Source organism: Chlamydotis macqueenii, chromosome 6, assembly GCF_036417535.1.
Source record: "Chlamydotis macqueenii isolate bChlMac1 chromosome 6, bChlMac1.mat, whole genome shotgun sequence".
Lineage (NCBI taxonomy): Eukaryota > Metazoa > Chordata > Aves > Otidiformes > Otididae > Chlamydotis > Chlamydotis macqueenii.
This window is the reverse complement of record NC_141561.1, coordinates 26208260-26225248: the sequence shown is the minus strand read 5'-3', so window position 1 is coordinate 26225248 and position 16989 is coordinate 26208260. Positions and strand designations below refer to the sequence as shown.

The following is a 16989-nucleotide window of genomic DNA, read 5'->3' as shown; positions in this document are numbered from 1 at the left end:
AGGGTCAGGCAGCAGTACAAGCAGCTGCGATGTTGTCTCCGTTCTCCCTTTAGAACACGTGCTCTATTACACCAACTCTCCTGTTGTCTTGGGATCCTCTTCAGCTACTTTCACTCGGGGCGGTTAGCGAGGGAAAGGGAGCGGTGGGCGGTTCAGCCTCAGAAGTTGCCATGCAATACAAATGCAAGCAGTGCCACCATGCAGAGGTTGAAGGGATGCCCTACACAAAGCAGTGCTGCGTTCTCAAATGCATCTGCTGTATAGGTTATAGCATGGGCTGCCGAAATACAATGCTGGTTTATGGCTGCATCAAATCTCACTTTAGTCATGCTATTGTCACTGTCCTTTGAAGCTGTTTTAGTTCAGGATGCGTGCACAAGCCTTCCTTCTTTCACATAAATATCCAGTGCTGAGTTTTGCTGAATAAAATGCAGAAAAGATGAAATTCACTCTTCAGCCTGGAGTCAGTCAGTCATCCTTCCTTTGCCACCTGTGCCCACACAAATGAAACCTCAGGGGCAGAAGACCACAAGATCAATGTAGAGGCTGCTGTGGACTCCAGCTTCCTCCCCTACAGCACTGTGGTGATCTGTGCAGGGCCACAAGGAAGTCATGAGAGCAGCAGCAAAGGGGCAGCTGGGGCTGCCCTACGGCTTGAAGCTGCACCTAGCCAGCCAAAAGCCCCTCAGCCCGAGCCCTGCAGCTCTCTCATCATGGTGTAGACAAGCGAGGATGCTGCTGCAAGGCCACAAATCCAGTTCACACACACGAAGGTGAAGAAAGAGAGAAGCTTGGTCTCACTTTCTGCAATACTCATGGCCACAAATAAGCTGATGAGAGCAGGAACTGGTGTGCAGCAAAGCATTGCAGAGTTTCCTTTCCCCTGACAAGGCAGAGAGGGAGCAGAGCACAAACCAGACCTGGTTCAGTTCCTACTTTCCTTACAAGGCTGTGCAAGCCTGGCCTGTGGCTCAAGCTACCATGCAGTCTCGCTTTCTGGCCCCGTAGGGCTCCCTTCCCACCTACAGACTTCGAACCATTGTTAGTCAACATTGATTAGTAAGCAAGACCATCTCCACATAAGGTGCCCCACACATCGCTAAGACATCACACAACATGAAGCAGCTCACCAAGAACATGTTAGTACAGAAACAACAAGGCTCATATATATTTGCCTTTCCATTGTATTTAATATATTTATATTTAATATCTTTATATTCACCCATCCCTTCTCAATTGATATGACAAAGTATTTGCTCTGAGTGTAGACACTACCTCAGCTGAAAAGCAGAGAGATGTGACTGTGTTTGGTTTGGCCCTCTCTGTTCCTCAGCAGTGTCACAGCTCAAAGGCTGGGACAGCTGATTCCCACGTGAGCGCCCCTTGTGCCTGGAGATCATGGAGCCTGTTTCGGGCACCCTCCTAGCCAGCTGCATGTGTTCCCCGCTCAAATCCAAAAAAAAACAGAACAAGAAAAGCCCACCCAAAATAGAGAGGAACAGGAGATGTGCGATATCTTTAGCTGGTCTTTTCATAAAAATGTAATTTTGGTTCACTTTTTTCCAAACACAGAGCCCAGTGATCGGTGATAGGAAGATGGAACTAAAAATTAAAACTTTAAAATAGGATCAGTGCTGTGCTTTGGTAGCATCTGGTATTCACCCCAGCACAGCTAGGAAGGAAATAGTTTGAAAACACCAGATGCTCTTTGCAACTAGTATTTTGGATCTATTTCCAGCACGGATTTCTCCCCTCCCCATGAAAACAGACACACATTCTCATTTAACAACTAATTGATTTATTTAACAATACAAATTTCTTTCTACTGCATGGTTTAGCAGAGAGAACTTGAGAAACAAAATTAGCTTCTTTTCTTTTTTTTAAAGTTTAAATGTTTACACAAAAACAACCTTTACTTTAGTAAATATAAAATTTACACACACACAAAAAAAAACTACATTAAAAAAGAACAGAATCATGACAAACCAACAAAAAAAAAAAAGATGGGAATTCAGTGTAAAGGATCCAATTGCAAGGAAGGCAAGATGGGGCAACACTAACAAGGCATCCCACTTGTACACCTAGGTATCTGAAGTTGTAAGTAAAATACAAAACCAAAATACAGTAAAATTAGGATAAAAACCTGTACTTTTATACCATAATATTTTATGATATAAATATCTGTAAATTCTGTAGGCATCACAGTTAACATGTGAAATACATAGTTTGCTCTTCACTGGAAAGTCACTGGAGTGGTGTACGAGCACCGTGTCACCCATGAGTGCACTAATGGTCAGCAGTGAGCAGACTTGAGACGTCCAGCCCGGATGCGATAGCCCCTTGTTTTTTTGCCAATCTGTGCTATTTCTCACAAGTCCAATGACATAATGAGAAACTCTGGTCACCTTCAGCAGTGATTTCCAGCACTTCATCTCCTGGCATTAGTCTGTTACCTGACTTAGGCATATTCACCTGCCAGATCCCCTGTTTCTCATTCCCTTTTGCACTTTATAACCTGAACTCTAAAGCTATCTTGTAGCTACCAAGAGAGACTGGCTTCTAGGTTGAGATATTTGGGATACACAGTTCTTCAAGCCACCTTCAGGAATCTGTAGAAATATTTAAAGTAGGGTGGACAATTCATGATCAAAGGTTATGTGATACAAAAAACAGGGACCTATATATTGATGGCTAACTTTAGATCTAAATCTTTAACATTTTTTCTATTGCTTTAATATTTAAACTTAACATTCAGTTTTCATATATTAAATGAGCAGAGCATCTTATTGATGGAAGTGCTACATTACCTCCAAAAACATCAGGTAGTCAGGGAAACTGTAAAGTTTAAAATTAAGTGTAATTTTAAAAATCATTTAAAGGGATCAAGTCTCTTTTTTATAATTAATATCGTGACTGGCAACCTATAAAAGCTTAAATTATAAAACTATTAGTGACTCTACTTTTTAAACTGTACGTACTATAAAATTGGGTCATTGTTACTTGTAGATGTTACAAAATTTCCAACCCAGAAAGTGAAGGCAGGGAAACGTGGTCTAAAAGTTGTACAGATTGCATTTTCACTAACAAAGGTTCATTTCCCCCACAACTCTTCTTATGTCATAAAAATCTGATTAAATTTATTCTACTCCTCTCTTTTCTGGACAGATAACATAGTGTTCAATCATGCTTTGGAAGACCATTTTCAATGGATAACTGTAGTTCTCTAGATCAGCAAGTCCAACTTGCTTTGCTCAGAAACAAAAGCACCAGACTATCTCTAACTTGGCCCTTGTCCTGAAAAAAAAAAAATTGTAGCAAGACTCAGGCAGTCTCTTCTGAGAGCAGGACTGGCCCTGAAGCAACCAGCTACGTTAACTTCTGGAGTAAGCATATGCAATGCTCTCATTCCAACTTGAGAAAGAGCCGAGCAGTATTAAATTTAAGGAAGTTGCAGAAATGACATTTGTTCTGTTAAAAACAAAACAGAGAAAACTTAAACAATCCACAGGTGTGCATTAAACATTTAACAGCAAGCCTTTGCTTATGTATATTAATTTAAAGATTATCCACAGGGATCTGTGATACATTGGCCCTGCCTTGTTACTATAATTAAATTTATTCAAATATTAATTTAAAATAGGAAACAAAGAAACTACTCCTTGGGGAACATGTTTATTGTGTTTGAGATGATACACTGGGTGCTCTCTGAGCTACAAAGGGAAAAAGGAAATCCTTTCATTACAAACTGACAAAGGTAAAAGTTAAAACAGTTTTCACAACAGCAGGTACCACATATTGGAAATAGATCTGGGTTTAATACAAATGACAGAAGTCCTAGTAATCTACAGCTACCTTTAATAACTTCATACAGATAATGAATTAGGCTAAAATGCACTATAATATTTGGTTGACTTCAGGAACAGTATCCTTAGTACATCACAAAATACATTTTGATATCCCAAAGAAGCAAGACTTGCAAGTAGGCATTTTAAACATAACTAATCTACAGCTACAAATTTCTACTCTTGATAGCATTTACCTTTTTGGGGGGCAGTATCCCAGTCTTCAAAAGGATAAAAGCAGAGTAGAATCAGTATAACATATACACAGAAGTCCGTATTGTAAAGGCTATAAAGATTTGTTGCACACTGCAAAGTTGCCTTCTGCACCTTCACACTGCACAAGTAGTTTGTCATTTATGTTGCATATCTCTTGGTCCACTGTCTGGCTATCCTGTCATGTTCTGCTCTGTTGGTCAGGTACTGAGTAGCTATGCTTCCAACCAGAGGGTCAGCTGCAAAAGGCAGGAGAAGATACATTAAAAACCGTTCCATAATATAAAAACAAACACACACACACATGATTTAAAATACAGAATCTGTTCTAAAACATAGTCTTTGTTAGGTCAGAAAATGCTGTGAGATATAGGAGGGCTCTTATCATACAAGACATTTGCAAGAGAAAGTGCATAAGGCACAATAAAAAAGAAAACAGAAAAATCTGTTGTTGTTAGCTGCCTATTAATGAACCTTTCCCCAGCCAGATGCCCTGCTTTCACTCCTTTGGAACGGTTGCTGGGTGCAGTGGACGTTTAGCAAGCACAGCCTGGCGCTGTGACTCCTGTCACAGTGCTGGGACAAGACTACTGTACATTAGGGTACCAGGACTGCAGGACACACACTAGGAGGATCTAGTTTGCTTCAAGAGTCATCAAACTTTTGTATCAAAGAGGCTAATCCATTTCCCCCCGTTCATTACCAGTCTTCTGTGAATGAACTGTCATCTTAGCACTACTGCTCAGTTCCTGCCCTGACTGCAGGCAATCAGCATTCATTGCCTAATGACACTGGTCACACAGTTGTTACTGAGAAACTGCACTGCTTCCAGTGGAGTTCCTCCCCTCCCAACAGGAACAAGGAGCTCTCTTTGAAAAAGGGAAAAATCTTTCTGGATATCGTCCCCCTCACATTTGCAAGATTAAATGTTTCATTTGCTGTGGTAAGAGAAGGGACTCCTGTGGCTCCTTCCAACACACAGGATTTATGAGTTTATAACTCAAGAGAACTTTGTTGCCTTCCTGGATCAACCGACCACCTGCTGGAGCTTCTGTAATACAGGCCTTCAATGACATCAGCTTATTTTCTCCACCATACTTTGGGGAAAAAAGGGTGTAATGCTATTTACTTTCTGTTGTGCTACAGGAGTGAAAAGTGCCATTAAATATGGGACCGCATCCAAGGAGGGGTGTTTCATCCTCAACTTAAGAAATACTAATTTTTTATTTAATCTGCATACAATCAAATATATGACTTAAATTCCATGGCAACTAAGTCAAACAACTAAGAGTGGATGCTCAGTAAACTATCAGCTCCTTACCTGGGTTGCAGTCTGTCAGAAGAGAACAAATAGACAGCAGAACCTTTGAAATAGTCAAAGCAGGACTCCAGTTGTCTTTCAGGATATCCAGACAGATGACTCCCTGACTGTTGATGTTGCAGTGATAAATTCTGGTACGGAAAGTAACCTAGAATCACAGCACAGGAGACAGAAAAAGAGTCATTCTGTGTTGCCCAGGGATGCTGCCCCTTGTCCCCGAGCAGCAGCGCCTGGGGTGCTCCCAGTTCTGCAGAGCTTCTGTGGAAGCAGCTCCTCTCTGCTCATTTTCTAAAACACAATTACTGAACAGAAGAGTGTGTATTTACTGTAGTCATGGCTACCTTTAAGAAATCTACCATGGAGATCTTTGGTGCACAAACTGCTTTCACACAGGCCCTCTGTCTGGTACTCACAAAAACTAGGACCTGCTTTGTAGTACTGTACACTATTTAGCGAACATCTTGCACGTCAAGAATGATCTAGTCACAAGCGTAACTTTACCGACATTTCTGAAGGTGAAGAAGCAGACAGAATTTGACTGCACGTGCAGTATTAGTTGATCTTTTCCTTTCTTTCAAAAGCCTAAATATAGACCATGAAAATTGATATTTAAAATTGAAGTATTGTATTATTCTTGTTCAAATTAGCAATAAAATTGCTCCTGAGTCTTGCTCCTTCATTAGGCAGGAGATAATATATATCCAAAACAATGCTATCACACTAATTAACACCACCCTTGTTTTAAAATTATTTCACACTAATATCGGTAGTGCATGTTAGCATTATTCCGCACAAGTAAGAAGTCAGAAATATTTAAGTGCTTTAATTACATAAAGCACAAGAAGATGAGGAAAATTTTCTTTTTCATACTGATACACAGTGGAAGAAATCCACAGTGTTTTCTGAAAATTTAAAAATGACCATGCTTTTAAAAATCCACAAAATTTTAATGAAACATTAGACTAAAACTCTGCATCATTTCATTTTAACAATCTCAACTCAGAGAACATTAAATTTTGTGGATTTCAGAGCAGCGTGAAATACATAGTCAGTATATTATTCTTTATGCTGTAATCCTTGTGGGAATGAAAAATAGTATCTGATTTATAATAACAACATTGTAGCCACAAGAGCCATGAGTTGTAGAAATGTTATGTGGTAGAATTCATTTAGTCTTTGCGAATGTCAGCAGCGTCCTTTCTGGTGACTTGGTCAAGAGTTGTAATTTGGAAAGTTTGTAAGGGAGGGGAGAAGGGAACAACCTTTGACTTCTTTGATACCCATTAGTAAGCTGTGATTTCCCAAGTGTTCATGCTATTTCTGAGCAAGGACATGAAATTTTATTTTAAGATTAGTTTCATTTAATAATATTTTTAAGCAAAACCTCTTTTTATCAAAGTTGCTGATCTTGCCAGTAGTAAATAGACTGACATTTTATCATAATGGAAATAATCACAGCAATTTATTCAATTTGAAGTCACAATATAACACTCTAGTCATCTATCTACACTTACTTTAGCTTTCTGTTATTTTGCTCAAAATTAGGTGAAAATATATAATATAGTAACTGACTCATAACAGAAAAAATTTATTATATATATATTTAAGTAGCTGGAATGAGAAGAAGGAAATATAAGAAAGTCTTGCACTGTCTTCTATTAAAATTAAATTTTTTTTAATCTTAACTCTTGATCAGAATTATCATCTCATTTATTGCTTGGTAAAGCCTGGAAATCAATATTGACTGTGGTAATCAGGAAATTAATTAGACACAGGATTTTTCTGAAACTATAAGTCAAAATTTTGAACCTTATAGTTTTCAAGGAACCACAAAGGAATTTGATATTCAGAACGTGATGAGGACTCACTCACAGCAAGCTGCATCCTTCTCACATGTGAAAAAATTATAAACACAATAAAAACCTTACCCTTACCTTTGGTGGCTTGAATGGATAGTCAGATGAAAATGTGATATCCAGGAAAAAAACGCCTCCTTCGTATACAGAACCTGGAGGCCCAAGTATAGTAGATCTCCATTCATAAATGTTATCCCCTTTAGGACCAGCACTGAGTAAAAAAAAGAGGAGAGAGAAAGGTGGAGTCAGGTATACCTTTGAGAGAGGCATTTTATGGATTCCCTTCTACATTCATTTTGTTTAGTACAAACCACTTGCCTGTCTTTAACATCTGCCTAATTTCCAACTGATTTCAGGAGGCTCGGTGTTTTAAACAGGCACAAAAGCTGGGCACTCCACCGTCCCTTTGGAGATACAGCAGTGAAACAGATTGACCGTGGACTGGACTCCTGTCTGAAACATCATACCCTTTCAATGACATCATATCCATACACAAAAGGAGTTGTGTATCTAGACTGCATTCATCTTCTCCATGCATTAACAGATCATACCTTCATAAAAAAATGTGACTTACATGTGTATTGATACACATTTATTGCCACTTGTTTCACAGGCTGGGGTGAAATGTTACACCCTTGGGCAGGAAAAGTGGGGATGGGAGAGACAGAATCAAGTAACCTGGAACTGAGTTTCTTACAGCACTGTCAATCCAAATAACTCTTTTCTTCAGGATATATTTGTGTTACGCCTCCAGGCGTAATTAGCATTGAGACTACTAGCCAAAAATAGTTTATTTTAAGAAGTATAATACTGAATGCATTTCTCAGTAGGGGAAGGGTTATTGTATAATTAATTATTAAAGTAAGCTTTGAAAGAAGGGATAATGAACAAGCATTTTCTCAACTTCTGAGACATCATACTTAATGCTATTATCACACAGTAACTATCTAACCTCCTCACAAAAATAACCCAAAAAGAAAACCAAAGCACAATCTTGTTTCTGTAAGCAACTCTTGGGGTAAAAACTAACCTGACCTTCCACAAAAGGTCCTGCATCTGAACTGCTGAGATCCAAATCAACTGCTATGGAAAACAACATCACTGAGCTCACACAGACATGGTGGATTCATCACATCTATGCAGACAAGTCAATAACACAGCACTGTAAAAGATCCTTTCAATTCTCCCCTCTTTGGCATCCTCCCAGGCACCACTTACATCTTGCAGACACATGGTGAAGTGTCACCATTCTTCTGCCTCTGTGGTCCAAAGGAACAGGCACTGAGGACTGTCACATATGTGACTGCACATGAAGCAAGTGACAAGGCATGGCACCAAGCTGCATCCAGGGAGTTTGTGATTTCTGGCATTACTCAACACTCAGAGGAGCCTCCCTACATGCCCTCCAAGTCTTTAGGCATTTCCCATGTCATGTCACCTCAAGTATTTGTCATATGTATGTCTGTAGTCTATAACATGCCATGTTGGACATTCATCCCTACTATGTAGCCGAACGTGGAGACCCTCATCAGAGACATGGTATTATGAGCAATCTGCACTGTGCATCTGCAATTCCTGCATGAAAAAGTTAGCTATTCTTACATTAAGATTATATTCAAGAAACAGCCAAAAGCTGATTTTGATTATGAATTCCCTTTCAATTCATAATTTCCCAACATGTTTCTTATCTTGCATCCGTTTCATGTACAAAATGTTTAAAATGTTGCAAGCCTTTCATTAGCAGGATTAAATAACCATGGATTTTGACTGACATCCTATTTAATTAAAAATACTAAATTATTTGATGGAGTTGTAGCTATTTTCCTGTTGCCAGAATGAAAGTGGGTAACAACAGTGTGCTGGCCTCCAGACGACAGCTAAGAAAGAAAAACTAGAAGTGCTGTCAAAATAAAGTTGGGTCTAAAATCACTGATCTTATCTTTCTATTTGCAATGCATGCACAAAAGTGGAAGAAAAACATCGGATAAATTTTAGGGGAAAAAAGGGAAATCCAGAGGCAAGGAGGTCCATTTTCGATGATGTAATGAACCGTTCATACCTTCAGTCACTCCAGAAGACAATTCCATTCATGCTCTCTAAGAACTAATTAGTGTAAGAACTGAAAATATTGGGGCAATAATGACAATATTTAAAACCCACTCAGGCCACTGAAATGTTTTAATTAATTCTTGACATTCATCAAGCTTACAGCTAATTAGTATTGCACTTGGAAACCAAATTTCTATGGAGCAATTCAATTTCAGCATTAGATGTCCTAATGACTGTTTTATAGTTTAATGCAGAGGTTAGCGCTCTTGTCCCATGTCAGGTACCTTCCTTTCATACACCTCTAACAGCTGGATGCAATTCAGTCAGATTAATGAAATAGCTGAATTAAATTAGCGACATATTTCAGCCAATGAATCAATTATGTGCGGCACCAGTCCAGTGCCAAACTACCTGGTAATCACTCACCAAGGCAGAGCAAGGGCACCTACCAGCTAGTAGCCAGAAGCTAAGTGCAAACAGCTCTCTGCCTGTTACTGTCTGCTATCCTCTTCTATGCTACCACTAGCATTACATAAAAGGATCGGGCTGTAACATGAAAAGGGGAATTCCTAACCTTGTAAGAGGAGGAAAATGCTGTCTTCAAAACCTCTGCTACTGCTGAGTAAAGATTGCTGCAATGTCAAAAGTAACAGAGCTGTAACAATAACCACACCCAGATAAAGGAGAAAATTGTTAAATCGAACAATTTTGTTAACCTGATTGACATTTGTGAAATTTCTATTTAACAGCTGAAGTGGTGTCTCACTTCCAGTGGTGTAAAAGGTATCCCTGCTTCATTAGCAACCTGAAAATCCCCACAATTACTACATTATTGGTGTGAGGAGACACAAGATCAAAGAGCAGAGACAAGATATCACACTTGGCTTCTACAACCTGTATATTTACACTGGGGATCATCCTCAGACAGCCATACCCTACTTTGTCTTTTGTATACATACTAAGTTAATTTTCTCTGGAAGTTAACAAACCCACACTCTCCAAGGCTCAGCAAAACATATCAGACCCATCCACGACAGTCTGGGCTTCCGCAGTAATTTCCACAAGCACAGGACAGTGGGGTTACACCCACTTGGATGACTGTGGAGAAGAGCAGAAAGTGCAGTCCTGCCTCAGGCAACACCTCAGTTGTGTACAGAGCTGCCGGAGCCCCGCTGGAGTCACTGCCTTTGACTCTCCATCACCGCAGAACATTGTCCCGGTGCTGCAGAAAGCCAGAAGCAGGGAACTGCCACTCCCTGGTGCAAATATAACTTCTCCGTTCCCACAGAGGACAGCCAAAACCCAGGGCTGAAAACTGGGAATATGGAAGCTTTACTCCATCTGCAATTTTCTATTTCATTGACACACCCAGAAGAAATACTCTCCTCCTTCTGTTGGGCACTAGAGAGGCTGGCACAGGAGGTGCTTCTATGGGCTGTACTTGAGCTTTTTACTCCCAGAAGTTCTCCTGCTATTCAAGAGACTCACTCTGCTGTTGCAAGCATAGGTTTCAAGCATCTCACCTTACATCTTGAGAGTTGTGGTGAGTGACAGCCTAGGAATCTCTCTCACTGTCTGCCACACTGGACAGAATTCCCCAGGCAGAGCACTACCACGGGGACCTTCCATGGTTTTCTTCCCTTTCCTTTTTTGATGACTGAAAGATCCATCTCCTTCTGACTTCCCCCACGGAATCCATATAGACACAAAATCATCCTCAATTCTGTCCTTTAAAACACAAAATCTTGATGGAGCAAGAGATCTGATGACAACTTTGGTGTTTTGGCTACACAGCATACATGTGCAGTTCATTGCTACCTGCCCACTGCCCTCCTAAATTAGCTTACAGAACATCACAAATCCAGTGAAGGCACCACCAGTATATTCTCAATAAAAGAACCACTTAATTCATTTTTTAAAATATATGCTAAAGGAAGAAAATCTCAGACAAAATAAGAAAGCAAATTAATTGAAATGACAAAATATTCTTTGCAAAATTAAGGAGGTTTTACTTCATGCATACAAGCTGGATTGATTTTTAAAAATAAATTAAATAAATTGACAGAATAAAGTTAACTGGCTATATCTGCTTCCTAAGTAAATATTCATTATGCCACTTCTCTGAGGGATACATACCTGATCCAGATAGGACAAAAGATTTATAACCATGCTCCATCCAAGCTAGTTCACTGAACAGATTTAATTTACAAGTGTGACTTCAGATGGTGAATTTGAGAAGACATGAGGTTAAACTCTAGGGGCCCAAGGGGTCACACCAGGTCCTTTAAACCTAACTCCGCTGAACCCTGGCTCTCAGGTTTCTCGAAGATGAAGAATAGCTTCTCTAGCACAGTGTTATGAGCACTCACACGGATGCAGCAGCATTCACACCAGCAAGAAGTCTGTTGGACTCCAGACACAGTGGTTACAGAAATCAGAATTCAGCATTTGTTACCATTTGCTACATCAAAATGCATTAAAGCTGCCCATATGGAACTAGCTGCAGGATGAGAAACTAGGACAAGAAATTTCTAATCTACATGATGCTAGTAGCATGCTGCTTTCTACACTTGCTAAATGTGCTTCTCTGTCAACAGCACTCCTGTGAAACATGGGGCTCTAAATTTGGTGACAAAATGCAACTTCATAGTACTGAGACTGTGATAATTAAGAAAAAAGGTGAAGGAAAATGTGATTTAGATAGATTTGATGTTAACTCTGTGTTATACTTTATTATGAGAAAAAAAAAAAATTGGGTCTGTAATAGGATACAAGTGAGGGGGAAAAAAAATATATATATTTTTGGAAGCTTCCTGACAGTGAAGTCTGTCAGACTCTAAAACAGTCTTATGAGAAATGTCGTTGGCACCATAAACTAAAGGTACTGGCCTATATCCCAAGATGCCCATCTAGGGTGCCTATATAGCACAGATTTAAGTCGTGGAATATTTTCCTACATTCTCCTTTCAAAGGTCCCACCCTTAGGGGGATACCCTTAGGTTTTAGGTCTGATACACAGGCAAGTATCACAAGGGCAGCAGCTAACAAACCAAATGGATTACCTGGAGTGAGAGTTCTGTAAGGGAAGAGTCCCATCCATCCTTCCCAAACTTTTACCTCAAGATGAGATTCAGCAAAGATAAAACCCCTGAAGCTCTTATATATCTAATATAAATCTATCAAGCTCTCTCATACCTACCAAGTGTGAATGCTGATGTTTGCACCTCAGACTTCCCAGACAATCAAGGTAGAGAGACTGGTGACTCTCTGCAGCACAAGGAGCATCTTAATACTCCCTAATACCAAGGTTCTCCATCTCCTTCTGGTGACACCTACTTTTCATGGACTGCATGGAGAGCTTGGTTCCGAAGTCAAGACTCTAAACTCAGGACTTTAGAAAATCCTCCTCACCCTCCATGCAGTAAGAAAGGGTTGTCTAGCTCTGTATTCACATGCTACCTTGTAGCTTTTTATCTAGATACAGATACACACTGCCATGCTGCTGGTAATTTAAAAAAACAAAAAACCACAAAAAAAAAAAAACCCAAAACCCAAAAAAAACCCAAAAAAAAAAAACCCCCAAACCCCTGACAGGGTACCAAAGGATCTCTGTCTGGTGCAAGATGTCTGAAAGTTAGTTCCATATTACACTGTGAAGCCTAGATAGAGCACAAATCACTTATCAGTACTTGTATTTTAATGTTAAACATGGGAATGGAAAGATGCTCAGATAATTCCTGCTTTGATATTTTCAATATTTTGAACAAAATTTATCCATTACCTTTTTTTTTTCTTAATCCTCTGTTCCCAATTGTGGAGGCACTCTTATGTTTCACAGAGCACAAGAAAGAAAATGAACATTAATTAAAAGACATATGTTTGTGGCTTTCAGTCCTATGACCTTGAAAAGCTAACAAGCATGGACAGCAATTTCCAATGCCTCGTTTACAGGGCTTTCTGGAGTACTTATTCTCAACTTTCATATTACCAGTGCCAGTGCCTAAGCACCTCTACTTACAGGATCTGCGTAGTATATCTTCTATACACTGCAAGCATACTGGTTTCACTGGCAAGAACCTTAAGTATAGCCCTAATTTTTGGATTACAGTGTTCTTCTAGGATTGAACACGTGGGTTGTCTACAGCAATATATCAAATCTGTGTTGAAAATGCTTTTTGATACAGTATAAGGTTTCCAGAATATGTGCAATTTCTTAAAAAGAAAAAGCGTCAGTCTATTGTGTTCTTTATATAGCTACAACTCTTCTTATTTTACCTGCCACTGAACTATCTGCTACATCCGTTTGCTGAAAAAGGTTATTTACTGCTTCTAATAGATCCACAGAGGACTTGTGTAACTGAGGATACACGGAGTCTAGTTCACTGTACAAACCTTTGCTTCTGTCACTTCCTTAAAGTATATCTGGACCTTAAGACTGAAATCTAGAAATTACTGCTGGAAAAAAGCCCCTATTTTTAACTCATGGATCCCCTGCTAATTCAGCTGGTTGTAAAGCAGTGCAGGACTTGTGCCTGAGGCTATCGTTCCATGCAACAGTAAATTCGACTTGAGAGCTCCTCCTACCGGATCAAAGCAGCATGGCTACTCAAAGCAAAGCGCTGATCCAATGTAAACTAACTTGGCCAAACCATACACATTCCAAAAACATCAATGGACTAGCTTTCTAACACCAGGCTTTATGCTTAATCAGGTACTATTCATCCTCCTGCAGCCAGCGTAAAGAGGGTATAAACTTCAGATTGCACAGTCCAGTTTAGAAAGGTAATCATGTGGCCATATTTGGTTCGCGTCAAACTGTACCATTAGGGGAATCTAACCAAGTACAGATCTTCTATTAGTCACTCTAAAGAGAAAGATGCCAGATTGCAATGTTTTAGACAATTAAAACCTCCAGTGCTAAACTTGCCATTAGTAGAAGAATATACGCTGTTGTTACTAAAGGAAGCTGCCTAACAAATCATTTGATAATTCCATCAAAGCTGTAATACCCAGATAAACCAAGTAATGTACTTTGGAAAGCTGATAGTTTTTCCACTGCCAAAAGGCCCATTAAATTAGTTCATTGCTACAATAGTTCAACTTTACATTCCTCTTTGTATTCCCGCTGCTTCCTAGGACCCTTCTTGCTGCTGTCAGAAGTCTGCTCAGGTTCTCTCCATCTTCCAGAACAACTGTAGCCCATTATGGAGGCAGAATTCCTGTAATTTTTATTTTGAAAAATAACTAACCCCAAAATGTAGTTTGCTATATTACAACAGAAATACTCTTAATCCAGGTAACGAAACATATCAGATCATTTCTGTCTATGCTCTTGACAGAGGAATTGTAAATATATAGTACTTAGGCAATACATAAAAAGTTTACCAAACATGAGTTGTTTTTGAAAACACAGAAACAACAGGACTCGCAGGCATGAAGACAGTTTGTCCTAAACATTTGGTTCATTTTAAATATCTTGAAATCTGTATAGAAGTCCCCCTCACGTGCCTACACTAGAGAAATTATCCATACTCCCTATTAAAACACAGAGCAGGACAGTCAGTAAAGGGAAACATTTCCTGATACTTCGCCATGTGTTCATAATAACAAAGCCATAATTTAGGATAAAATAGAAGACCAGCTCCCTGTCATCAGTGCTGAAACAGTAGTAGTACTAGTGACAAAATGTGTGCTATTTTCTTGCTGTTGGTGTAAAGCTCAATTTGTACTAAGGGCAAATCAGTGTGTCAGAGGAATTTTTCTACCAGTTCACATTTTCCTTCCACTCAAAATTACTGATGAACCTCTATTTAGCAAACATGGCAATTTTTGCTTTTCTTCCACGAGAGAGGATCCTTCTCAACTGCCTAACACAGACAAAAATCATTTGGGATACATGCGTATTTTATTCTTCAATGTGTTACAGCCTCCATACTGATGCTAGCAATCCATATCAAAAGAATCACACAGCACCTGAGAAATTGTGCAGCCTTAGTTTATGGTATCTGCCCACAAATACACAAAATGGCAGCACTCGGACACAGGATTGTTTGCCTAATGTCATCCAGAAAATGACTGCTGCAGAGTATGACTGCAATGGACATCTCCCAAATCCCAGGCCATCACCTTACTCACTGGACTGAGATTACACTATTAGTAGCTCATTCAATAGTTCTGTGGCATCCACATGTTTTAGACACACCAATCTCCTCCATCAGTCACTGCAAAATCTTCATGTCAAAAAGCTAAGTGACAAATCCAGTTTAGGATATCCTACCAATATTTTCAATGACACTTTTAACATCAACAAAGAAAACCTATTATTCCAAACATCCTTTATGCACACACTTCAGATGGAGGAAGAAAGAACAGTTAAAAAAATTAATTTCACTAAAGGATCTAATTAATATAAAAATACAGGTGGCTTTACAATTGTAGTAAACTTATAAAGACTCATGCCTAGGCACAATAACCAGGCAATTTTCAACAGACTAAGCCTGCAAGTCAACTAGAGCTGTTCAAATGAAGTCCCCAGCTATCAATCTACCCAAAATACCTAAACATTAGGCAATTTAAAATACTGACCAAAGTATTAAAAAAATATTCCACTGCTTTGTGGATTATGTTTTGTTTTTTAAAGAACGTATCTTCAGCCAAAAATGGAAAGGAACTCCACTTATGACCAGTGCTTTTCAAGACAGAAGGCATGTTAGTGAATTAGAGAATCACCACAGTCTGACAATTCAAGCCTGAAGACAGACTCCATGATTAAACTTGTGAATGGTGTTAATGTTGCGGAAAAACTTTTTTTATAATATTGTAGAAGGAGAAAGTGTGATTTGGTGAGCACTATTTATTCAGGTACTTCATGAAGGAACAAGAAAGAGAATTGCTGGGAAGTCACCTTCACTGAAAATACGAGTGTGTCCACCTGTCAAGAAGATCAACACTCAACATGCCTGGTGCTACCACAGTGGAACCTCCTCCTCCTCTGGGATGTCCAGGATTGGGCTTCTCCAGCACTTCAGAGCAATATAACTAAAAGTTGCCTTTCCCTCTGCCCTCTGAAAATTCAGCTTTCAACTTCAGCAACAAAGTTACAGCTTGCCCACAAGCTCAGGATCCTTTCTCTGTCTCTTCACCGTTCCACTTCGTCCATTTAGCACATAAGCTGCAGAGTGACCCAACATCATGAGCAGTAACTGTCCTGTACCGAGCACAGGGCAGACTTGATTCCAGTGCTAAAACATTAGCTCAACAATGCACATTTCACTAGCCAAATATAACAATTTGGAGAGCTTCAAAACAAAAGCAGCTGAAGATAGGAATCTGTTTTGTATAATGCAGAACTGGAGACAGCTGAAGCAACACTTGTTACAGAGTATACATAAATGTAACTTGGGTATTAAAAGCACTAGAAAACTCCGTGAATACCAGCTTTAGTTCCAAAAGCACAGCAATTCAAAGGAATTGAGAAAGCAGCATGCATACAAATACACAGAAACCAATTCTGATATGAGTTCATTTTACTCCACAAAAGCGTACTACACTGAAGAAAAATGTGAAAATAATAATCATTCCAGGAGAAAAAAAGTCAATAAACATCTAAGCGAAACAAGTCTCACTCAGTAAAATCTGTCTATTGAAAAACCAGCTCCAGACCAACTATTGCTCTCTCTAACAATGTTAATTTAATGAGTAACTGTTC

At 39.3% G+C, this 16989-nt stretch overlaps 1 protein-coding gene across 1 annotated transcript in view; it reads right to left on the bottom strand.

The window, feature by feature from the left end:
• Positions 1-1775: 1775 nt before the first annotated feature.
• Positions 1776-16989, bottom strand: part of UBE2E3 (ubiquitin conjugating enzyme E2 E3) — a 58553-nt gene continuing 43339 nt past the window's right edge. The window contains exons 4-6 of the mRNA XM_086751170.1: positions 7311-7443; positions 5377-5524; positions 1776-4294 (exon numbers count right to left, since the gene is read on the bottom strand). Coding sequence (XP_086607296.1) covers positions 4197-4294; positions 5377-5524; positions 7311-7443 — 379 coding nt within the window. The 3' untranslated portion in view covers positions 1776-4196. The remainder of the gene's footprint in view (positions 4295-5376; positions 5525-7310; positions 7444-16989) is intronic.